This window comes from Leuciscus leuciscus, assembly GCF_965113295.1.
Source record: "Leuciscus leuciscus genome assembly, chromosome: 17".
Classification (NCBI taxonomy): domain Eukaryota; kingdom Metazoa; phylum Chordata; class Actinopteri; order Cypriniformes; family Leuciscidae; genus Leuciscus; species Leuciscus leuciscus.
The window spans coordinates 23,945,568-23,971,977 of record NC_138741.1 but is presented as its reverse complement, the minus strand read 5'-3'; the positions used below and the strand labels follow the sequence as shown (position 1 = coordinate 23,971,977).

Here is a 26,410-nt window from a genome sequence, read left to right as displayed (position 1 = left end):
CTGAGAGTGAATACTGGCCCTACATGTTACCAGAATATGAAAGACTCTCAGGGCTCTTTTGACTTGGACCAGTAAGTATGGGGTTAGAATTGTTGTATTATTCCAAATAGATTGAGATTTACAAATAAATGTAGAGATTCACCAAAAATAATCACATTCACAAATAAATAGATTAACAATAAATGTAAAGAGTTTCTCACACACGCAAAAAAATCACAAAGTAATACAATTATATTTGCAAATAATTTTTTTTTTTACAAATATGTTTAATATCACAAACACAACTCTGCCTGGCATTCATAAGGCCCATAAAATTGGTACAGTAAAAGATGTTTCAAATTTGGATTTTGTTAGACCATTAGACTGTGTATCAAGCCAAGCCACCGTATTATATTTTATGAGCCTTTGAGTGCTTTACATCTCTGTTATGGCAACAACGCGTTATGGAAGAATCACATTATTCAAGATGGAACAGAAAAGCATCAATAAGTAGCTGACTAATGAATAACTGGATTCAGCTCGTGATAAACATGTGAGTTTGTGTAATAGGTGAAATTACTGTCCTATACAACAGCCAGCAGCGATTCCCACTTCTTCATTTAAGCAGTTTTAATGACGCATATGCGCACATGACCTGATCCATGGATCTAACGATTTATAGAGCATTATAAATAATATTTTAAACATTAACATGTATTACGATTCCCTTTGTTTGTAGAGAAGATATTGGTGGGTTCTTTTTAAACGTGTGACAGGTTGTTGTTGCATTCCCAAAGAGATCATGCATTTAAGTGAAATACCCAGCAGACCAGCAATATGCATCATTTTTGATTAAAACACTTGATCACACAAATAATATTACATATAAATCATACTTAATAATTTACTCTAAGTTACTGACAGCATCCAAAATAAATGCAAAGAATGTATACTCTTATACTGTTACATCACTGATGGTCATTTGGCCTCATATTTGGTATTATATATGATATTATGTCCTATATTATATTTTGTATATAATCCTGAGTTTATCCAATTCACCAATGATGGAAATATAAAGAAGCCTTAAACTCCAATAATCTTCAGGAAACTGGGTGTTTTAACCACACAAAGAGACCATAGAAAATAGTTCCTTTAAGGGGTGCAAAATTAATCTGTTCCTGTGAATCTGATTGTAAAGCAAATCATGATTTGGTGGTTGTGAGAACTTGCTATGATTGGTCAGCGCAATGTGGCCGTTATCTGATTGGCTTGAGTAAACAGTGGGTAGAGTCCACTTATTCATGGATTTATCTGCACGACTTTGAAGTGTTTCAAAATCCACAAATGCTTGCAGGGATCCACAAATGCACAGAAAGTGTTTCACAAATGAATGCCAGGGAGAGTTGTGTTTTTGACATAAAACACATTTGTATTTTAACATTTTATTTAATTAAATTTATTTGTGAATTTTATAATTTTTGTGAAACTCTTTACATTTATTTGTGGATCTTAATCTATTTATTTGTGAATTTGATTAATTTCTGTGAATCTCTTTACATTTATATTTGTGAATCTTAATTTTAATAATTTGGAATAATTAAACCATTCTAACCCCATAATTAAGCAATTAACTGGCAACCATCCAGCAACCCCATAGCAGCACACTAACAACCACTTAGATCACCCTAGCAACTGCATTGCAATACTGGGGCATTGTGATTGTTACTTTTACACTGGACTTTCTTTCTGAGAATGTAAAAAAAATCTTCTTTTTTCCTATGACTTGTACCTTTCTTCACCTTGTGACAAACATTGCAATATCAAATCTGTTTGGAGGCAGTGCGGACTGACTGTGCTGTGCTGACCTTGTTTTTGCATGTAAGACTGCTTTGGGGTGGGGAGCTGAGAGCAGAAAGATAGGAGCTTTTAATGCTGCCTTTTCTCTGTGAAAGCACTGCGCTCGGGGCAACACGGGTCCCTTGAGCCTATCACTCTCTAGTGAGATGACGAAACATGAGGTGCAGTTTGTGTGTTTATTTTTGCAAGTCTTTCTTCTATAACTCAGAATCATGCTGTGCTGTGGTGTCTCGGTGCTGTCTGCGGCGCGTCTGCTGTCAGGGAGACACAATTCATACACAACACAAGTATTGACCACTGCACCTTTTATCTCTTCTCATTTTCTTGTTAAATTAGTCATATTTTGCATTTTGAGCATTTTAATAAAAAAAATAAAAAAAATTGAAGGTCAGTAAAAAAATTCAAATTCACCCTAAATTGTGACATTTTCCACCCTCTTTGGCTATTTTTGATAATGTACGTTTAAGATTTACACTAGCGTTCAAATTTAAACAACAAGGATGCATTAAATTGATAAAAAGTGACTGTAAAGACATTTAAAATGTTACAAAAGACTTCCATTTCAAATAAATACACTTTATATTCATTAAAGAATCCTGAAAAAAATGAATAGGCCTAATGGTTTCCACAAAAATATTAAGCAGCACAACTGTTTTCAACATTGATAATAAGAAATACTTGAGCAGAAAAACGTATGATTTCTGAAGGATCATGTGACACTGAAGACGAGTAATGATGCTGAAATTTCAGCTTTCATCACAGGAATAAATTACATTTTAAAATATATTAAAATGATTCATATATTAATTAATTAATAGTTATTTAATTTGGAATTATATTTTTTTGATTATTATTTTCACTGTATTTTTGATCAAATCAAAATTTACCGACCCCAAACTTTTAAACCTCTGCACCAGCATGTTTCACACAGGATAGTGGCTGAATACTGTAAAAAGATATAGATATCTAAAAGTGAATGGCCTTATGTGCTTTATGGTTGTGATGACATAACCATGATTTCTGAATGACCCATTTTTGTAGCTAAATTATATAGGTGGAAGGGAGAGAGAGGGAGCTTTGCGATATGAACATTAGCATGTCTGAATAGTACTTTTATTTTGAAAGAGTAGGGAAATCTTGTTGCCCCTTTTAATTTTACTTCCACTTAATAGGATATTTGTACATTTTAATTCAGTGGTAATGATTGAATATAATGATTAATTTTAAAGTAAGTTTATTATTTCTTCATGAAACCTTCAAATTCATTCTAAGTCATTGCAGATGCCCACTGCCCTTGTGCATATACAAACAACACGGCATCTGTTCTCCATTTGCTCATGTGCCGCCACTGTCGGACGGGTGTCGTAGTCCAGTGAATGAAGGCGTCTGCAATAGCCTGGTGTGTTCAGCTGTTTTACACCCGAGTTCTCTTGATAGTCATGAGCAATGCTGCTTTGGTTACACAGATGTCCTTAAAAAAAAAAAAGGCACTAGGCACTTGTCCTTCTCATTTTGGTCTCAGTCTGCGATCATTTGGCACTTGTCCTTCTCATTTTGGTCTCGGTCTGAGATCATTTGGCACTTCTACTTCTCATTTTGGGCTACAATCTGAGAGTCCTTTGTTGCATTTCATCAGTCATATCTGAGAAGAGTGGAGTCAGGACTAGGATCCTACATATGTGTGATCAGGAATGTAGACATGACGTGTGAGTTTTCACTGTTGTTTCTTAAATGAAGGAACCTAGTAAATTCCCATTATCCCTTGCCTTATTGTCACTGTGTCCTGTCCAAGATTGGAAGCATTTCTGTTGAAATGTTTTGTGAAAGTGCCATAGATTGTAAATCACAAAAGTGTAGAGGTCACCATCTTGAGTGGAGTCATCATGAAATCAAAACAGACAATGCTAGCTTTTTATGGAATATTGCAGTATTTATTATAAATGATTTATCTGTGCACATCATTATTCTTTTTTTAATTCATATGCGTAATTTTTAATCAAAATAACTTCCCCTCCATCACGCAGCGACATCTCTTGAGATAACGGCAATAGCGAACCACAATGATCCAAACATCCAGTCATTTCACAATGGATGAAGTCAAGTCACATTCTACATATTTTCTTGTTCGAGTTCGCCGTTTCACTCGGATAAACGTCACAATAGGGAGGAAAAGATTATCGCAACTTCCTTTTCATTTCGACTTTAATGGGAAATTATATTTAACTAGAGCTGCACGATAAATCGTTAAAAGATCGCAATCTCGATTCAAACACTCACGTGATCATATTGCTAAATAACAACGATTCGACTAAACCTTTGACATGTACGATCACAGCGAACATTCAGATCTGTGTTGGACGCTGCTGCTGATTCAGAGAGAGCAGTTGTCATGTTTAGGAATGGAAACGCTTCAACCACACAGTATCACTATTTCTTTCTAAATAATTAAACTCATCACAGACGTACCGGGATGAAAGCGTATAGTTTGGATATAAACACTGATGTATATGGTAGCGATCAAAATAGAGTAAATCACCTTTTGAAAATACAGATTCTTCAAATAAAGCTTGTATCAGTTACATTCTTACACCAGTAGGACATTTATTAGTAAATGTAATTTATTCCTGTGATGCATTTCTTCAGTCTTCAGTGTCACATGAAAACTGTGATTTAATTGTTTCAGGATTCTCTGATGAATAGACATTTTAAAAGAACAGGCAGCCATTGCAATAGAAATATTTTATAACATTGTAAATGTGTTCACTGTCACTTTCGATCAATTTAATGCATCTTTGCTGAATAAAAGTATTCATTTCCTTTTTTTTTTACTTACTGACCCCTATCTTTTGAACTGTAGTGTATATGGTGCTACAGTACATCACTTGCTAATGGCCTTCATGTAGTTCACATTTTGTGTGAAATACTTGAAGGCCAAGTCAGAGTGAAAACTGTCCGTGAACACTTATCAATGAAGGTTGTGCTTGCCTTGGGTTGACATTAGGGTTAGAGTTGCAAAGACCTTAGATAAAACCAATAACTTTCAGTGGTTATTGCGCTATGAGGATGTTTGCTTAGCCAGGAGATGTTTCTGTTGAAATAAACTCAGAGAATGTGATGCACCCTGGTCACATTTATATTTTCTTTAGCACAAGCTAGTCATCGCTTGGCCTGTGAGCAGGCTTGGAAGCACAGATAGCAGAAGTTTCTTGGTGAAAGCAAGTTTTGTACTGATAAAACCTCTCCTCAAATAACCAAAGATCTAAGCTAGAGTTTGTCCTGGTCATGTTTATAAGTAATAAAATCTTACTATGTCCTCTTCCACAGGTGATTTTCAAAGCCAAAGCGAAGTATTCCCCAGAACTCAACAAGTACAAGTAAGAAACTTTCTTTCTTAGCTGTAAGTGCTGTGAATGAATTGGTTGCTTAGTGAGAAAGCACCCGTATGAACAATATGCTCTTTCTTTACATTTTCAAGTGCTTTAAACTGTTGTCACCCCTGAAATCTTGCACAACTTTCACTCAGGTTTTTTGTTATTATTATAGAGTGCGGTTTAGTATAGAGCGGTTTAGGAATTACGTATATTTCTAGGCCAATCCGGAAGTTAGCATCACTCTGGTTGCCTCGACAAAAACCCAATAGGATTTTTCCATTGGCTTTTGGATTATTGCAAAAATAAGCTCTGCGACTAACAAAAGTTGATGGGCCAGATATACTCACAGCTTGCGCCAGCGCAAACCCTCTTTTGGCGTTAAAAAAGTAAAAAATTTGCGCTGAAAAGGCGTGAACAGGGTTAATTTTGCTGCTGACCTTATTGCATATGCATTTGTAAGAGTTTCCCTTTCAGACACAATTTATGGGAGGAGAGTATTTAAATGAATCACACAAGGTGGTTTACTGAGGTTTGCGCTAGTCAGTTTACTGGTATTTGCGCCATTAACGCTAAAAAAAAGCATGTCTTAAACCAGACGCTAATTCGCGCTGCTCTTGGTTGATTGTGTTGGTCATTATGGAAATGATCCGGCTGCATCTGTGTTCTTTAATTTGCACGCCGTCAGTAGATCACGCGGAGAACTTTCCACTCCCATTGGCGCTATTTTGGAATTGCGCTCCCACGCTAATTTGCCCTGTTTAGTAAATCTGGCCCTATGATTCTTATTTATTTTATTCATCATGATGATAATCTTCACAAATGAACACCACTTTTATGAATTTTGAAGCCTAAATACAATCTGCCAAAGTCAAAAGCTAAAGGTAGGCTATAAACGAACTACACCGCGGTCGCTCGACTTCAGCGTCATCACGATCATTAAGCCTTTGACAACTCTTTTAGTCTTGTTTAAAAACATTTTCCCTGAACGTTTAAATTAGAATTGTTTGCAAGAGTGTGATTTATAAACCTTATAAAAGTCAAAGTAGATGAATTTACCTGTTCGGCTGATGATGTTTAATGTCCCTGACAACCTCTGTAGTCCCATTTGGCCACAATGTTAGCAACTGCCTTTTACAAGACAAGTGAACGCTTAAAAAAAAACCCCCACAAGTATGTATTACTGATGCATTTTATGTCGTAGAATAAAACATCTTGAACGTGTGATAACCAGAGACCTTATTTCAGTCATTTAACCAAAAACCCATTCAAAAAACGGAACGGAGATAGTGAAACTAGACTTGCTAAAATGATAACTCATTTCCGGGTTTTGGCCTACAGAAATATGTCATCCCTGCACCACTCTATTGGCATACTGTTGTCTATACACTACATTAATTTAAAGAGATAGTAAAAATAAAATAAAAATCATTTACTCAGCCATTTCAAACCTGTATGATTTCTTCTGTGGAACATTAGCAGAATGTTCATATTTCCATACAATGAAGGAATACTGAGCCTGTCAAGCTTCAAATACCAAAGCACCATGAAAGTTACAGCCGAAATTTGAGTCACTGATCACACAAAACAGAAATAAATGGAAAAAAAAACTATTTTTTTCAATCCTTTTTGTATAAATGTCGGTAACGTAACATGAATTAACAGTGAGCAATACTTCCATGGTATTTATTCATCTTAGTTAATGTTAATCTCAACATTTACTAATACATTTTTAAGATCAAAAGTTGTATCGGTTTACATTAGTTAATGCACTGTGAATTAACATGAACATTAACAAAGGTTAGTAATAGATGTAAAAATATATTTTAACATCTGTTAATGTTAACAAATGAGACATTTGTAAAGTGTTGCCTAAATGTTTTTACTGTCACTTTTAATTTCAACGAACAGGTTAATGGTGAAGGTTTTCTTTTATTTACACTGATTCTAATCATATGGCTTCAGATGTTTTGGAATAAAGCAAAGAATAAAATATTTTATGGTACTTTTATGTAGCCTTTTTTGTTTTGTCTGACAGCCCCACTACTTATTTACTCATCTTCCACACAAGAAAAGAAATCACACAGCTTTGGAACAACATAAGAGTGAACATTTATTCTTTTGGGGTGAAATTAGAAGGATTTAGAAGCCTTTTTTCTTTGGTTGAAAATATCAAAAGACTTTAAAGAAGTTTGAGCCAACTTTAAACAGACTTTCGTTTTTTCTTTTTTTTCTTTTGGAGCATTAATCTGATCTGTACAAATGGGGCTTTGATCAGGTGATTCGAGTCTGATGCTGAGTGAAAAGCTTGGAGATCAAATCCTCCCACCTTGTCCCGTCCCAGAGGCATGTGGTGGAGGAGAGGATTGACACATGACCCAGACTGAGCTAAGCAACGGCTTGACTGCGCTCGTCTCTTTAACGTCTTTGAGCTTTCACCTTGTATTGATTTTTTTTCCAATATGCTGTATTTTTGAGTGAATCAAAATATTGAGCATGAAGAATGATAGGATGGGGGCTCGATTTGATTACACATAAGAGGGTGAATTGAATTATTAATAATATAATTTTTCCATGTAACCAAAAAAAAAAAAAAAAAATGAAAGAAATACATTACATTTTGATTAGATTATCAAAAATGAAAAAATACATTCTTTAGAATAAAGTGCACTGGTGAATCGCGTCCAATTCGTGTAGGGATGTTTAGTCGGGTTAAAATGAAATAATTTAAATCTAATAATAAAATGTAGATATTAAGGTTGTTCAAGACATGTTTCTTTCTGTAAAATAATTTTTCTCTCCACTCTCAATAGGGTGCCCCTGTGTCTAGGGTTTCTGCTGGCCGGTGTTTTTTTCTTGGTGGTGAACATGACGTGTGCCATGCTGGTTCAGGGTGATGCGGCGGAGAGTCAGGTGAAGGATGCCGTTCTGGCACGAGTGCTGGTTAACGACAGCCTCTTCGTTCTCTGTGCGATCTCACTCGCCATATGCATCTTCAAGATCGCTAAAATGTCTTCTGCAAATGTCTACCTGGAATCAAAGGTAAGTGAACAAGGGATGCTGTTTGGATTTTGAGATTTATATCAAGCATGTTTTTGTATTTGGATAATGGCTTGCTTCATACTTAAAACATGTTGTTAGTACGTACTTATACTCAGAAGTATGCGTTTGGGGTTCAGAACAACAGTGCAGTGTTTTCAGTATGACAGTGCAATAACAGCTGATCGCTTATGAACGGTGTTGATAAAGTAATTACTGTTTTGTCTAAATGCGGTGATCTTTGTGATTGTGATTCAGGGGACATCAGTATGCCAGGCCACAGCCATCGGGGCAGCAGTTATACTCCTCTACACTTCCAGAGCCTGTTATAACCTGGTTGTGGTGGCTCTTTCTCCTGAAGATCGGCCCAGCCCATTCAATTACGGCTGGTACAATGTATCTGACCAGGTACATTCAACATAACTCTATATATTATTATTGTTAATTCCAAGGGTCAGAATGAGGGGGGAAAATAAACTCAATTATGAATGTTAAAGCTTAAAAATGAGATTCCATTACAGATAGATAGATAGATAGATAGATAGATAGATAGATAGATAGATAGATAGATAGATAGTCTTGACACAGTATGACAGAACTGCTCTATTATGATTACTGATAACCATGCAGATTCCTCACAGTATCAGATTCACACAAAGGACAGCTGTAAAATAACTACTCTGCAAGTGACATGCAATTTTATGTTATAAACAGATGGTGATACAGAGGCCAACATATCTTTAGTGTATCTTTATTGAGAGAAAAAAAGAAGAATAAAAACGATGTATGATATGAACCCTTTAACAGTTATAAACTAAAGAATGCAAATTGTGCCTCTACACTTATACACTGCTGTTCAATAGTTTGTACTGGGGTCAGTATGTTTTTTTTTTAGGAAATGAATACTTCTATTCAGCAAGGATGCATTCAATTGATCAAAAGTGACAGTAAAGACATTTATATTGTTAGAAAAGATTTCTATTAAAATAAAATTCTGTTATTTTTTAACTTTCTAATAGTCTAAGAATCTAATTAAAGAAATGTTTCCACAAAAATATTAAGCAGCACAACTGTTTACAACACTGATAATAATAAAAAATGTTTCTTGATCAGCAAATCATCATATTAGAATGATTTCTGAAGGATCATGTGACACTGAAGACTGAAGACTTCCATCACAGGAATAAATTACATTTTAAAATCCATTAAAATAGACAACATCTCTTTTAAATTGTAATATTTCACAAAATTACTATTTTTGATCTAATAAATCCACTCAAGTTGGTGAGCATAAAAGATTCTTTCAAAAACATGAAAAAATCCTTACCGACCCCAAACTTTTGAACGGAAGTGTATGAAGAAAGCATAACACTGATAAACCCTCATTGAACTTTAACTGTCCCAGATAAACAAGTCTCAGAGAGCTCACTGCTGCTAGTGTGGCACAGCTGTTTGAGTTAATAATCGATGTTCTTTTCACCTTAATATGAAATTTATGAAGTTATAATGCATTTATGTCTGTCATAGTTGCTAATTCTTGTGTGCCCTGATTTAGTACTGGTATCCTTGAAGGGTTCGAGTCATTCTGTAGTGCGTGTGGTAGATTTGAAGTATTTTGGAGTATAATACATGCTGTGTAATGAATTGGAGATAAAGCTTTTTGTTGCATATTTACAAATGCAGTTTTGGTGTTTTATAAAAAGAGATGTTGTCTTCATTCATTCAAAATAAAGTAATTCAACATGGATTATGCTTCTTTGCGCACTGCAGAAACAATCCATTTGAGGGGATTTAGACGGATATGGGCTCTGTGGGGGAAAGGTCTTTGTTTTGCTATAAATAGCCGGGCAAGGCTGCTGTGCAGAAAGGACTGCTGCCTGGTGGTGACCTAGTTTGGGTTCACCTCTGAGACGGGCCGACAGGAGGCCGAGGTTCCCCTTCTCTGACTCAGCTGCATATGTTTGGGTGGCTGTCTGCTTGCTTATTCTTCATAAAGCCACTTTGTCTGTCTCATTCAAAGCTGTTGTCAGGATTTGTTTTTCGCTGTTTTGATGCTAGGCATCTAATTCTGGGATTGTATACATCCTGCTTTGTCCTGTGTTGTCTTTTTGCAGATATATATTTTTTTTTTTTGTAGGCCACTAGCTGTGCCGTGTTGTTGTCATTTTTAATAGTTGTGGGGTATGTGCATGGGCACTCTCTTCTAGGTTGGCATGCTTTTAGGGGGAAAACGGACTGCGATTTTTCTGATAAAAATTACGATTCAGATTTAAAATGCTGTGCTTGTTTGGCCAAAATTGTTTATAATAATTATTATTATTTTATAATCATAAAGCTGCATAATTATGATTCTTTTTTATGATTGTTAGTATTACTAAATAAAAATATTAAACAAAACAGGAAATATTACTATCATTATATTTCCCTGTAAAATAAAACTATATAATAAATATAATAATACTAATAATTTATTTGAAGTACAAATGTAAAATTACAGTGCTAAAATGTATGGCTTTCTTAATTTCTACGTTTCCGATCAGTAAAACATTGAGCTTTTATTTTGACACAAAACCACAGGAAGCCTCTAAAGCTTCTTTTTTGTTGACGCTTGTCATTACAAGTTTGGGAAGATGGTTGGTGCATGTTGCATTCCCAAATGTACATTATAATTTGATCAGTTCTGATTCATAACTGGTTAGCAAGAACAAGACAACACATCTTGATAATGTTGTTTTTGTAAAAATAAAAATACATTGAAAAAAATACATGATTTTATTAAAAAAACAATTTTTTCAAAATACATGGAAAAAAAACTTGAAGTCAGATTGCTTAGAAACACAATAGCACATATATTTTCGGTTTTAATTTTAATTTGTCTAGTTTTAGACAATATTTGTTTTAGTTTAATATTTATTTTATTTTTAGTAATTTTTGAATTTCAACTTAAACTTATTTTATTTAAGTTGCCAAGCCAAAATTTAATTTAATTTTCATTTAGGAATTTTTCCATCTTATTCATTCCAGTGTAGGAAAACTTTAAATTTTAGCTAGCAATAACAACCCCAGTGTCCACTCTGACTAAGATCTATTGGCCTTTACAGTGTATCAATACATCAATATGGTTCTCAGTGTTTAAATTTGTCTTGCATTGTGTTTGTGTCTCCAGGCGGATGCAGAGAAGATCAATGGGGAAGCCTATGTGGTCTTTGGGATCATCCTGTTCTTCTGGGAGTTGCTGCCCACCAGTCTGATGGTGTTGTTCTTCAGAGTGCAGCGGCCCAATCAGAACCTGGTGAAAGTCTAATCCTGTCTCACTTCTAAATCCGTCTGTCAATATCACAGCTGGACACTTACTCAATGATGAGAGCCTGAGATTGGCTTTTTAAGCCCCAATGGAGAGCTGTTTTCCTGTCAGATAGAATTAATTACTCATACGTCTGCCCCACTGAAAACAACATCATATGCTGCATTGCTGCTGTGTTGGGCCAATCATATGCTTTTATTTATATGTTGTATACATTGTTTCTGCAGACACCGGGCGGCATGATCAACAGTCACAGCTTTAGTTCCAGGGCGTATTTCTTTGACAACCCACGGCGCTATGATAGTGACGATGATCTGTCTAGAAACACAACTTCCCGAGGAGAGAGATGCAGGTGTGTTAAGTCAAATTTTATCTTTTAAGAAGATAGGAGTGTTATAGTTACTTGCAGTTAAGAATTATGACGTTATTAAAGGAAGGTTCATCTCAAAATTATTTTCACAGTACAGGAGCCATCGGCCCCTTTTTTTTTTTTAGACGTGAGTTTACTCACTAAACACTAAAGTTTATTTCTCAATAAACATTGTTGTTCAGAAGTGCTTCACTAAGTGCATTGTAAGTGTCTTGTATATAACAAATGGTCAGTAAGATAGATTAATGCAAGTCTCACAGTCCTAAAGCATTTTTGAATCTGACATACACTGCCGTTTAAAGTTTGGGGTTGGTTTAAAAAAAAAAATTCTTTTATACACCAAGGCTGCATTTATTTGATCAAAAATGCAGTAAAATAGTTATATTGTGAAATATTACTATTTAAAATAACTGTTTTGTACAGTGTTAATATATTTTAAAATGTAATTTATTCCTGTGATGGCAAAGCTTGGTTAGCAACAATTACAGTGTCAAATATGCCAATTTGGTGCTCAAGAAATATTTATTTTTATTTTCAGTTGAAAACAGTTGTGCTGCTTACTATTATTTGTGGAAACCATGATGCATTGTTTATCAGAATTCTTTGATTAATAGAAAGAACAGTATTTATTTAATATAACTTTACTGTCACTTTTGATCAATTTAATGCCTCCTTGCTAAATAAAAGTGTTAATTTCAAAAAATGGACAATTAATACTAATAATTTTTACTGACCCCAAACTTTTCAACCTCTTACTCATGAGCAAGTTCAAGGCTGTTTCATGAATAACTCATTAAAAGGAACTAGTGGTAACACTTTGTTTTAGTGTTCTTGTTAAATGTGTTGCATGTTGTTACTTTTAGTAACTACTAGTAATAATAGTTACATGCAACTAACCCTAATCCTAACCATAACCCTATAGTAAGTACATGTAGTTAATTAATATTACTCAATACTTAAGTTAATAATTACACTGTAACAAGGACACCTTAAAATAAAGTTTAACCGAACCAGTTCATAAAAGTCATTTGTTTGCGAACAGCAGTGATGACTTGCAAATGTTTATTTTTTGTTGCATTTGCGACCATTTTAGTTAGTCTTGGGGCCCCGACGCACCTTCACGTCTTCCCAAACCTGTATGACTTTCTGTTTTTAGTGAACTATTACTTTAACTCTTTCCCTGCCAGCGTTTTTGAAAAAAGATGTCATGGCCCCCAGAATGTTTTATTGTATGAATATCTGACCATGCAAGACCTCAAAAGAAATCAAAAGAAACAGACCCTCTCTGCTTTTAAACGTCAACAAAAAAGTTTTATTTTAGCTTAATGCATTATTTTTTTAAGTTTTGGTAAGTTTAATGTATAAAAGCAACCTTTTGAGCAAAAAAGCTGAGAAAATCACGTTTTTCGAACGAATTCAGAACGATGATCAAAACATAGATGGAGTAGATCGAGTCTTATCAACACCTCCGAAGCTTACACAGTTATAGCTCGTCCTGGGTCGACATTTCATTCAATAGCATTCGGCAGTTATGATTTATATGCTTTTTAATGTTGATGATCGTGTTATTTTGCATATGCATATGGTATCGCTTGTTTGCATCTTCCTCGCACGTATTTTGATCAGGAGATTCTTTCCTCTTTCAGAAGATGTTTAATAGCGCCACCTAACGTCTAACTGCCCGTTGACACCAAGAATGACAACTATAAAGATAACTATAACGATAACTATATTAGCGTCCACACCAGCAGACGATATTGTTCTGTTTATTCTGAGCGCGCGGTGCAGTTTGAGCTCTTTAAAAAAGGGTGGATTCTGATTGGCTGTCAATGTTTTTATCGTTCATAAGCTGGGAAAAAATCGTTCTGCAAGTGATTTTAACAATATTGTTTCTCTGTGATGTCTTTATTATAGTTGTGGTGTGTGGTATCTGCTATTCTTTTCTATTTAGAACAATATCTCTATTGTTATAGTTATCATCCTTAGTGTGAACGGGCCTTACGTCTTAAGGTTCTGTTTTCCAGCAGTATCCTGTCGTCCACGCCACAGACGGGCCCAAGTTGGTACGGCTCTATCCAGAGGAATGGCAGCCTTACGCCGATCCCTCACCTGCTGAACGGCCCCCAAACATCAACCGCACCTCTTCTCTTTGCCTATGGCAACAATCAGACCAACCAACACCACAATTACTATTCCACCCCTCAAAACTACTACTCAACCTCTCAGACACACTACAACACCCCTCAGAACTAATGTGGGATCGATCTAGTGTGAGGTTTGGCTCAGCCAGGACATCACTGAGCAGTGTTTTATGGTTGTCTTCCCCCTTAGTCGAGGTTTCTGCTCACATCCATGTGACAGAAAATTTAAAGGGACAATTCAAAGGTGATTGGGGGGGGGGGGGCTTTATTTGGACCAAATGGACCAGATTTTCCTCTTTCTTCGATGTTTCTCATTTCCGAAAACCATTCATCCCATCACCTTTCCTTGGGTTCAGAATGTTGTCGCAATTAACTCTTAGGAGACTTCAGCACATGGACTCCCCTCTGTGAGTTGGGATGTACTTTTTGCACTTACTTTGGGCCTACATTTCATATTTGGATCAGTTGGAATAGGTGTAGGCCAGAATGTGATGGTGGTGAGGATTGTCAAATTTTTGGGGAGTATACTTTTTATATTTCTTCGTCTTTGAGAAACAGCATGACCCCCCTAGTCCATCCGAGACATGCAAGTGAAAGAGGATTCTGGGTCCGTTGGTACTAGGACCAAACGTGCACTGTCATTCACGAAATCCACGTGTCTGTCTCTTGATTTCCTTTAACGTTTTTATTCTGTTGCCAAAGAGCCCGTGCTTAAATCCAGGCTTGATCCCTGAGCCTCTATGGTAGTAGATTTCCATGCTTCCCAAAGACAAAAAGACACCTGATTCCCACAATCCCTGGAACGACGACTGAGCTCTAGTGTATTCAAATGTACCAAGTGTGACTAACTCTACTTACATCCTCTAATATTTTGGTACTTGGCTTCTGAAGGACACTCTGAGGGCTTGTGGGTGAATTTACCCACGTATATCAGTAGTCGAAATCTAGTATATCATTTTCCAGGGAAGCCAGAAATGGTGCCGTCGTATGGTTTTCCTAGACGAAAACTTGTTGCACAAATTTAACGTTTGTATTGAACATGTTTCATAAGCTTTATATCATCATTCCTGTATAATTGTATTTCAGGAGCGTGATTGGCCAGCAATCAGTGCCCCATATCCAGCTTAAATGAAGCGGCCCTTTCCATTTCCCTGAAATGTAATTGTTTTGTGTTTTAGCAAAAAAAATGAAGCTTATTTTTTTTAATCACCTAATTTGCTGCTCCGTATGTTATGAGCTGTGTATAAGATATCAACAATCATTTGGCTGAAGCAATCATCAGATGTGTAAATATGATGAATGTGCAGCTGTATGGTTGAAACGCCATTCGCACCTTCTCTATTGGATTTATTTTTTTAAATGCGTTATTTTAAATTGCGTCTTGCAGGATTTTGTGTATGCTGTACTAAACAAGTGGATGATTTTCATTGATTTGGACATTTTAAGTTGGCCTGCTTCCTTGCTTTCTGACAGCTGATGTGTAGCAAAGCTTTTCACATATTAGCGAACATGAGCGTTAATTGATGGAAAGGTTGTGCGTTAAATTGAATGCTGATTGGTTTAATTTCCTGACAAACCACAGAAAGGATGGGGACGTGTATGAGTTGTAGGTTTGTTTTAATTTTTTATTAATTTATAAATGTGAGTCTGGTCTGTAAAATGTTACTGTGAAATCTGTCTTATCAACTCTTGAATCTAGCAAAAGAGCAAGTAAAGCCTTTTATTTTTTGTTTGAGGCCAATGAATGTAACTTGTTTACCCATGTTCATAGTTCATTAAAGATGTACACAAGCACTACCATAAAAAAATAAAGTTTTATTGCACTGTTTTAAAAGCAGGTTTGGTATGATGTCTGGGTCATTTGGTGTAAAGAAGATTACAGAAAATTAATGTTTTGTGTCTATTGCACAATCCTGGGCATACAAAGAGAGAGGAAAAAAGGACAAAGCCAAAATTGGCAAAATATTTAGTGGTCTTTTTATGGTTTTAACCATTTTAATCACAAAACACTGGTCAATTTCTCATATTCTGCCAAAAACTTAATTCTGTCTTTGATGTTTTTCTGAGGCAGCAATACCTTTTTCAAGTAGTGAATTTGCTAACATTTAGCTTATTCCCTGACCAATAATATGTAATTAATGCAATTAAAAACTTGGTGTTCAGCCATTTTGGCTTGGCCCTTTTTCTTTTTTGCCCAGGAGTGTGTATATGCATACATGTTTTTCAACTCCAGATCTAAAGTGTTTCTTTCCCTCAGTGTTTTCCATTCAAAATACTAGCATTCATTTCTCTTGATAAATGTCTAACATAATTGCGTTTTAGTTTCTTGGCTGAACTGCAGGCCACAATTGAACATGTAGTCTCATGGAACAGCTTAAATTAGGAGCCTATGAATCAAGATCACAAGCTGTGTATTCAATGTTTGATTCAGCACTTTGCATATTCAGCAGTTATAGCATGTAATGTCAAACCTTTATCAGTTGCATTACATCTTGCAGCTCAACTGGAAGATCATGGAACTAACAATGTCAAGGGTTTGATTGCCAAGGAACACATATATAGATCAAGTGTACACATCGAATGCACTGAAGTGTCAAATGAATCAATGCAAATGTATAAAACAATGTATAAAAGATGCATATAAACCTCCCCAAGACACATTAACATTCATCACAAAATAAAAGGGAAGCACATGTGCTTAACTCAAAATGGAAAAAAAAGAACAATGTCCAAAATAAAGCATTGATCTTTTTTTAAATGCAGTCAATATACTCACAAAATCTAGGTGCTAAGGCATATATTCAAAAAACACAACACAATAACCACAATTTTGAATGGCATTTTTTCAAAATGGTCATTTCCCCCCAAAAAATAAATGATTACACCTATAAAGAAATGCCACCTTGACTTCATATTATGCAAAATATGTCCCTCTTGTATACCATTTAAAGTATATTTATGTAATTCCATTGAGTTTCCAAGAGACATTGTCACTTACAAAAATGTATTTTTCATGTAATAGTGCAAAATTGGCCCTAACATTACAGTTTTGAGACTAAAGTGCTCAGTTCTTATGGATTAAAACAGTGCAGAGCTGTTAACTGTATTTATCAACAGCTGGTATTAAAACATCATTCTGAAAACGGTCATTTATCAACCCAAAAGGATAGAATTCTGTCATTTCATGTGATTATAGACATCAAGTTCTTGACTGTTGCCAAAGGATGGACTTTGTCACTGTTTGAGCTTTGACAACAGCGACCGGAAGTTCTTCAACTCTCTAACACTTGTTGAGATCCTGAAAAATAAAAAAACATAAGACCCATTTCAACTAAAGATATCTGAACATAAATAGACATTTCTTTTAAACGACTTACCTTCCAAAAGCATTGAACAAAGACACAATTTCCTGCCGGCTGAGCTGAAATGATGGATTGGTGTTGCTTGTGTTGGGCATGGCCTCGATTTGCCTTTCTGAGAACAGGATTTTCAGTGCGGTTCCCAGGCCCTGGGTCTATGAGAGACATTTATTGAATTTCACATATCAACACAAATAACATCATGTGATTACCCGTCCTGATCTTTGTTGTCTTACCTGCAATTTGCCCCAAAGTCTGCATTTAAAGCATTCGACACAATCCATGATACGCGAGATGTTCTTAAAGGTGAGCTTGAAGTCTTCCTATAGTCAGGGAAGAACCAATTTATTTATTATTGCTCTAAAAACTTACATTTCTGTAACACTGTTGTTATAGCAAACTTGGAAAAGAGCCACTGGCCTTTAGTTTCATGGCTTCCTTCTTATTTCCAGCAAACAGAGCAGTCTCATCAAAATGCAATGGAAAAGATCTGCAAATAAAGAATTAGTTATATTACGGCTGGAATACACTACACCAGAAGTTTCCCACGGACCCCCAAATATCATCATCCTTGTGTGAGAGACCCCATCTTAAAACGTAGGCGTCTATCTTTTATAAACACCCAATTTATACACTGAAAAATGTATATTATAAATCTAAAATTATTTTCTATTACTGTAAGTTAATTACAGTATATATTGTACTCACTATAATAATGTACTGTTAAATGTACTCCATTAGGACACCATTAGGTCACTTGATGAAGTTTTTCGGTTCCTTGCCACTGTTGCCTTTGGCTTGCTCAGTTGGGGATATTTTGGGGATATTTAATTTAATTTTATCAATCAATAAATTCCTCTTGAAACAAACTTTGTTGTATTATTTTAATTTAATACTGTGAAGCTGCTTTGATACAATCTGTATTGTGAAAAGCGCTATACAAACTTGACTTGACTTGACTCATTAATTTATAGATAATAAATTAACTAATATTTATTATTATAATAAAATTTGACAAATGACAAAATAATGTGTTCTTAAATGGACCCTTTTCACAGACTGATCACGCGTTTCCAGTTAACATTGCAAATCTAGTAGTTATTCATATTTTCATTTTAAAAATAATTTAATACACATTTATAATGCTATACTTTGTGTTAAATTACCTTTTCAATTAATGAGAAAAAACAAAGGGCGTTTCTAATATAACAGCTGATGGAGTGACGGCAAATTTCACATCATTCTCTCTTCTGCCTGCTGTTATCAATCTCTTGAAATTTTTTCTCTATCATGGATTTTTTATTTTGCTATTGGAGCAAATGGAAATACAAAAATGATATTTGCTGTCGTCTCCCATTTACAGCAATAGAAGTTTACCCAACTATGACGACTTCCGCTTCTGAGAATGTGAAAAGGGTCCATTGGCTACAATTTTTAAACATGTTTGTATCATCCGATTGTATGGAATCATAGTCTGAAGGTAAAAAAATAACTATTAAGTGACCATCATACACTACGCAATTTCTTCAATTACGCTTGCTCTGACTTTTGACAACTATTGCCTACTCTTCTTCTGCAAATCAGGGCAGATCTGGGCAAAAATCGCATCGTTTATTCTAGCCTTTAGTTAAATAAAAAAAAATTAAACATATTACCTAAATAAAAATATGAATAACCCAATATTTGAACCACTCTAAATGGGTTGGTTACATTTTTGATGCAACCATTGCAATGTTCTTACTTAGCCACATGGAGGAGCTCTAAAAGCAGTTTCTTGTTCTCGTTGTCTTGTGTCGGCTGGCCGGTGTACAAATGGAAGGTGGAACGTTCAAAATACGGTAGAATTTTGGCCAGAGCACGCAGCTCAATGAGGTACAGGAAGTAGAGGTTGCGTAGCCTCTTTGGCCCCTCCCCTTCTGTCAGCTCCTCGTCAAACCTCAGCTGGAACTCGGACACATTGTGACCCCACTTCATTTCGAACCAGTTTTCTGACCAATCAAATCAGACAAGTTTAAAGAGTGCCAGAATTTTTTTTAATAATTATAAAGAAACAAATAGGTAGTACTCACCATTGAGGAGGTATCTGGCACTCAGGTGTATGTTTATACTGCAATGCAGTCCTGAGATCAGCCTAAAGAAAGCTCGTTTCTCCACACACAAGCCTAGGAAAACAAGAGGAACATGTAAGGAATATGTCAATTTAAATACAGCAGTACATATAAGATAGAGCACTTTTAAAGCGATAGTTCACCCAAAAATGTTTTAATTCTGTCATCATTAAAGCAACACTCCAACGTTTTTTGAAATAGGGCATATTCACCTTCTTTCCTACATTTAGATAGGTGGGCAAATGCATTTTTGTCTCAGTGCATGCATTGTTTTAGTTTGACAGGGTCGGCGCTAGCTTAGCTTAGCATAATGAATGGAATCCTTTGTTGCCAGCTAGCATGTCCTGAGTAAAAGTGATATAAAAAATTTAAAAAACCCACCTAATTACTTCTTGTGGCCTGCGTATTCACAACAAGTACAAATAGCGATGCAGATTAACACTAGACGATTTCCTATGCAGATATTGACTTGGGACTATATTAGGGGGAAGCACAGGTGAAGCACTGCTACGTGGGCGCAGAGATATCACGCCCAAGTAGCAGTGCTTCGCCTGTGCTTCCCCCTAATATAGTCCTTAATATATAAGTCAATATCTGCCTAGGAAATCGCCTAGTGTTAATCTGCATCACTATTTGTACTTGTTGTGAATACGCAGGCCACAAGAAGTAATTAGGTGGGTTTTTTTAATTTTTTATATCACTTTTACTCAGGACATGCTAGCTGGCAACAAAGGATTCCATTCATTGTGCTAAGCTAAGCTAGCGCCGACCCTGTCAAACTAAAACAATGCATGCACTGAGACAAAAATGCATTTGCCCACCTATCTAAATGTAGGAAAGAAAGTGAATAAGCCCTATTTCAAAAAACGGTGGAGTGTTCCTTTAAGTTGTAACCAAACAGTTGATGGGCCCCATTGATTTCCATAGCATGGAGGGGGAAAGATACTATGGAAGTCAATGGGGTCCATCAACTGTTTGGTTACCGACATTCTTCAAAATATCTTCTTTTGTGTTCAGCAGAAGAAAGAAATTCATGCAGGTTTGAAACAACTTGAGGGTGAGTAACAGAATTTTCCGTTTTGGCTGAACTTTCCCTTTAAGAGCCACTTACCCTCCAGCCAGCGATAGAACCCCTGACCTTTAATAAGAAATAGACATGTCATTATCTAGATAATCAAATTGGGTTAAATGTATCTGAAGAACATGACCTTACCATCATCTCCTAAAGTGGACAGAAAGAGAGAGAGAGAGAGGATTATAGGTCATGAGCACCACTATTTGATCTACTGTGTGTACTGAAAAATCTATGTGCTTTAAAACTGACACATTTTAGACTTGAAAACACAAAACAATGCATTTAGCAATAAATGCTCACCACTGTTAGACACCAAAGGATTCAGCGGTCGCTTAACTGAATACGGTCTGAAAAAGTAACAAAAAAGGATGGAAGTTGTTACAACATTATGAGTTCTGTGGGATTACAAATTTAAGAATCTGTTACGTCTTGAGCATTTAAGGTTAAGATGATGATACCAGATTAATTATTCTGTTAAGCAAAGTTTCCAGCAAGAAGTTTCTGCCAGTTCCTTTTCTCTTTATTGTAAATCAAATGAGCCAGATTACTGAGAACCTCACCATTTGTGTTTAATGGCTCTTGGAGGACCCTGTCCCATTCCCATTCGCTGATTGGATTAGGAATGGTGATACTCTACAGCAGGGGTCGGCAAGTAACTTTGGCCGCGGGCCAATATTGTTTTTAGCCAGTAGATGGCGGGCCAGCTACACGGAGTAGGCCTATGGATACAAATTAAATACTCTTATATAGGCCTATAATTGTGGAATATGATGTGTCCGTCACCATCCGTGGATCATTCATTCAATCTTTTTTTTTTTTTTATTAAAACCAAAAATAAAAAGATGAAAAACGACTTGTTTTTCCATTATTTATTTCCTGAACTGAAATGAAAAAAACGAATAAGGATGGGTTTTCTGATTTTCTGATTGTGCTCAGATCAAAAATAGAAAAAATTAATTACTGGATTAGACAAATTTTCATTTTGATTTTTAATTTTTAATTTAACACCTTATGCATATATCAAGGAAATCATTTTAAACAGATCAAGTACTATTGTGGTAACAGATTACAGCCATTTTAATAAAGGTGTGAATAGCAATCATGCCTCATTCCGTACAGTCCGACTTTTGAACTTTATTCCTTTTTTTTTATTATTATTTATTCGGGGACACACACATACACACCTAAGGTTTAAGGAGTTCTGCGCGGGACTGTTTTTTTTTTTCGTCCCGCTCCCACAAGGTTCTATTCAGCAACCGCTTAAAATATACTTGGTGTTCACCCCGCTTTATTTCCCGACCTGACGGGTCCACAAAATTTAGATCTCGTTTCCATAATCTCACATTCCAATGTCTCTAACGGAAAGGAGATGAAATAGCCTATAATAATTATAAATGCAATACAAAAATTGGGCTCGTGTCAATATAAATAGTAGGCTATTTTAACATTGTACTGTCAGCAGAGAAAAAAAATGCCACAGAAAAAAAGAAATATAAATAACATAAATTAAATAGGACGAAGCCTATCACTCAAATTTCTAAGCAACATAAACGAAAATCATATTGCCCTACTGACGAAATGAAGTAGGCTATTTTCTGCCGAACTATTTCAAACATCCTTGCAAAAAAAGAATGTTGTTGACTGACAATGGTTTCAGTACCAAACAGCTCCTCAGAGATAGGTGTACAGGCGGTCAGAATTAGGTGCGGATACGCTGTCAAAAGATGTCGGGAGTGCGAGTGGGCTATTGTCAGTCAGACCGCCCGCTCCGTCCAAAGTACACCAGAGTTCTTCTGACCGCTAACGTCTTTTGACGCGCGAATGGACACAAAGTGGTCAAGCGTATAACTAGACGCGGCAGGCGCGAATTTGACGCGCTATTCGCGTCCGGTGTGAACGCACAGTTATACTTTAAAATGTAATCCCGCGCCGCATGATTCCCTATGGGCGTTTCACACAGTATGCGGCGGTGAAATCGCCGCGCGACTACGGCTTTTCTCAAGTAGTGGAAGAGTTTTGTGCAGCATTTAGGACTACCAAAATAATCCGGCGGGCCAGAAAATATTGCTGGCGGGCCAGTTTTGGCCCGCGGGCCGCCAGTTGCCGTTCCCTGCTCTACAGTCTGGGGCGGGTTCCTATACCTGGATACTTCGTTTGCATGCTTTGTTTAAGGTCGTCGGCCATTTGCTTTGTCTCCCCTGCCCCCTAAAATCTATATAAACTACAATGTACACTGCCTTGGTGAGACTTGATGACTGCAGCGACCAACAGCTTGTGTTCTCAATGAAGAATCCTGCTGAAGATTCAACCAAGTCTCCTGGTCTTCGCTTCTGAGATTTCCAACAGTACTCAAAAATAGTCAATAAAAATATTAAAATCTTATTTAGGTGGGTTTGCAGGTAAGAACCAACTTATTAAGGCCTGAACCTTTTGAAAGGGGGTCTTAAAAGTATGTATTCTTTTTATTACTTTAAGTATCGACTATAATAGGTATGGTATGTGTAAAGTAAAGTGTGACGTTTTTAAAAAGAGGTCTTATGTTCAGTAATATTGTAAAATATGATTACAATTTAAAATTCTATTTTATTATGTTTTAAAATGTAATTTATTCCGGTCATGGCAAAGCTGATTTTTCAGCATTATAACTCCAGTCTACAGTGTCACATGATCCTTCAGAAACCACTGCTGCTCAAGAAACATTTCTTATTATTATCAATGTTGAAATATTAACTGCTTAATATATTTTGTGGAAACTGTGATCATTTTTTAGGATTTTTCTTTGATTAAAGGAAAGTTAAACAGCATTTATTTGAAAAATAAATATTTTGTATCATTATAAATGTCTTTACTGTCACTTTTGATCAGTTTAATGCATTTTTGCTGAATAATATTAATTTCCTTAAAAAAAAAAAAAATCCTACTGACCCCAAACTTTTTAAAGGTAGTGTAATTAAATTCAAACAGCATTTTCAAACATTTCTGTAATCACAAATGTTAAAGGATCACAGTCTTTCATGTTGTGTACGATATGTCAATAATCTATTTTACAAATAATCAGAAAAGGTCTGAGTGTATAAATCAGAGTGCACTTAACACTCACGGATAGAAGTTGTGGTCGTTTATTATGCAATTATTGACATATCACAAGATAATATCAAAAGACCATGAAGTTAGCTGGTTAAGATAGTTGGCTAACTATTCTTAAGGCCCTATACTTCAATTTCCACGTTACGTTCTGTCTCGTGCACAGTTGAGCGTGCGAGCCTTTCAAAGTATACTCCTTTGGCCATGAGTGCAGAAAGACACGTTCGGTGTAAGCACTCTATCTAGTGGACTTTCAAGCACTCACACAGTTGTACGCACACTGTCCACACAGACACAAATATTGGGCTGCACAAGAGTGCACGGGCCCTCCTGATGACGAAAATTACGTCACCTGGACAGTCTGTGGACCGCCGTGGGACACGGACGGCCGAAGTATACTTTGGCCTTAAGATTCGTATAAAAGGTCCATTTGGAAACGTGACACAAACTTCCTTTAGAAATTCCTTTATAAAGTTGACCTCCTCAAGGTCAAATGAATAATTTGCACACTGATCAGAATAAAGGTGACTCTTTACTTGAAGCAGTTCTCCTCATATATGCTGTTCCAGATCCGCCAGGCCTCTGGTCCTTTATAGCCAGTGAAACGCTCAGGGTTTAGCAGGAGATCGACATACTTTGATTCAGGTGAGTCCTCATCTGAGAAAATAAAATAAAAAACAATTATGCAGCCTGTGGAGGATGACTAAAGCTGTAAAGCATACTGTAGCCCAATGTGAGCTTGCCAATTATCAGACACCTCAAATAAAAAGCAGATTATTTGATCAAACTAACAAACTACCATCCAACATGCAGAAACGATCTGATTCATCATCGTGTTTCTTCCACTCTTGAAGAGCCTGAAGTGTCTCATCACTACATAGAGAAACACTGAGTGAGAACTCACACAAACAAGGTCAAAAAGTTAAGAAATATTGGGTATTCTTGACTCTCAGAAGGTGCAACACCTTTTAAACAAACCTTAGAGAACTGTTGACAGCTCCAAGTTTCTCTACCTTCTCACATTTCTCTAAATCCTGACTAGCTTCTTCTGAATACTATGGGGAAAAATTATTAACATCCAACAACACCAATATGCATGACATACACTATATGACTTTCTAATACCTTATAACTGCTGGATTTAAGGCCCTCTGGTACTTCACCCTGCTCAGAAAGACACAAGGAGTCTTTTCATTTCACAAAATCCCTCGAGACAAAATCATCTGAATGAACTTTGCAAAGCTCACCGGTGTGCACGGTTTCACAGCACAGTATTTGAGTCCACACTGGCTGTGGTCTGTCCAGAACGGACAGGGGTTGTTCAGATTGACCTGAGGAGCAGACTATTGAATATTAGAGATGAACAATGAAAAGATATTTTCACTGTATTGTCAACAATAAAATCACCTGGTAAAATCGGAAATAATCAGATGATAGTAGTTTCTGTAGTTTGGGAAAGATTTCTTTGTTGTTGAAACTGTCGATGGTCTCAACATCACAAGCACAATCATCAAGAGTCCCGGTGACCTACAACCAAAATGTAACCAATTAATCAATCAAAAGTGACACATTTCGACATCAATTGGTTAATCAGGTTTATTCGCAAAACAATATTAACAGTCTCAGAACACACTTTATAAATAAAAGTACTGTAATGGTACCATGGTGTGGTGATGGTTGCAAATTGTAATACTATTGTAATTTATATCGCCACACTTTTTCATCCAAGTTGTTTGTGGATAACTGGACATGGACATTTTTAAATAATATTGTTTAGGCTAATCACACACTATTAGGCCTATCTATTATACTGTTAATCACAGCTATTAATATTTGATTAAATATCTGAGCTGATCATAACTAGAACAAAATTATAAAAAATACTTTTTAGGACACTAAATCACAATTTCAAAACAGAATTATTAAAGTTAACTAAAACTTAAACCATAAAAAAATGTCATTACTTAATGAACTAACTTAGCCTACTTACGAAATAAAAAACAAAACACACAACAAAATGACGGTACTAACACTTTGACTCAAATTAAAATAAAAACGGAAAATATAAAACAGCATGTAAATATTAATAATATCTACAATTGTAAATTATTGTATTGTAAAGTAAAGTAAAGTTGTAAAGTATCCCATGACTGTGGGAACGTATACATGCACGGTATATTTGAGTGATTAACGTTACCATATTTATATGATATTACCATAGTTTCAGATCAAATAAACCCCTTACTATTGTACTTTTTAGGCTAGTGACACATATTTGATACTTAATTAAAATCTGCTTCCAAAGCGAAGTAACACCATCCATCAGTGATGTTGTATATTATGCGTCTCACCTGACAGAAGCACCTGTGAGCAGCGGATCCAGCTGTCGTCACGTGAACGCTAGTGAGTAAAACCGCCAACAAAATGAAAGATTTCATTATCACTGAACCAAGTTCGGTATAAACGGGTCTTCTTCACACTGCTGCTCACTCGCTACGGTGTTTGTGTAATGCGTAGTTCAAGTAAATAACACGTAAAGACACGTTCACTTCCGATTGAATCAGCCGCTACGTGAAGTACGTGACCTAACGACTACTGCTGCGACACGACACCCGATACAATGAATGATTGGAGCTAACGCGCATTCACAAAGCATTGTGTCGCAAAATATGCTTTATTTTATTCTCATATAACTGTCTCGGTGAATCTGTCGGGTTGAACTG

At 36.0% G+C, this 26,410-nt stretch overlaps 2 protein-coding genes across 3 annotated transcripts in view; one reads left to right on the top strand and one right to left on the bottom strand.

The window, feature by feature from the left end:
• Positions 1-15,898, top strand: part of gpr137c (G protein-coupled receptor 137c) — a 24,814-nt gene extending 8,916 nt beyond the window's left edge. The window contains exons 2-7 of one of the 2 annotated variants that reach the window (XM_082142345.1): positions 5,164-5,213; positions 8,021-8,249; positions 8,505-8,654; positions 11,413-11,538; positions 11,778-11,902; positions 13,948-15,898. In XM_082142345.1, coding sequence (XP_081998471.1) covers positions 5,164-5,213; positions 8,021-8,249; positions 8,505-8,654; positions 11,413-11,538; positions 11,778-11,902; positions 13,948-14,173 — 906 coding nt within the window. In that variant the 3' untranslated portion in view covers positions 14,174-15,898. Of the gene's footprint in view, positions 1-5,163; positions 5,214-8,020; positions 8,250-8,504; positions 8,655-11,412; positions 11,539-11,777; positions 11,903-13,944 lie in introns of both variants that reach the window. The other variant, XM_082142344.1, reaches the window with a different exon arrangement.
• Positions 15,857-26,410, bottom strand: ero1a (endoplasmic reticulum oxidoreductase 1 alpha). The gene is made up of 15 exons (XM_082142398.1): positions 26,039-26,410; positions 25,095-25,214; positions 24,935-25,018; positions 24,813-24,851; positions 24,666-24,742; positions 24,487-24,560; positions 24,224-24,344; positions 20,874-20,950; positions 20,640-20,666; positions 19,490-19,582; positions 19,162-19,408; positions 17,837-17,910; positions 17,657-17,739; positions 17,439-17,575; positions 15,857-17,359 (listed from the first exon to the last, which is right to left on the bottom strand). Exons 1-15 carry the CDS (start codon positions 26,123-26,125, stop codon positions 17,296-17,298), a joined length of 1,404 nt encoding a protein of 467 aa, XP_081998524.1. The 5' UTR covers positions 26,126-26,410; the 3' UTR covers positions 15,857-17,295.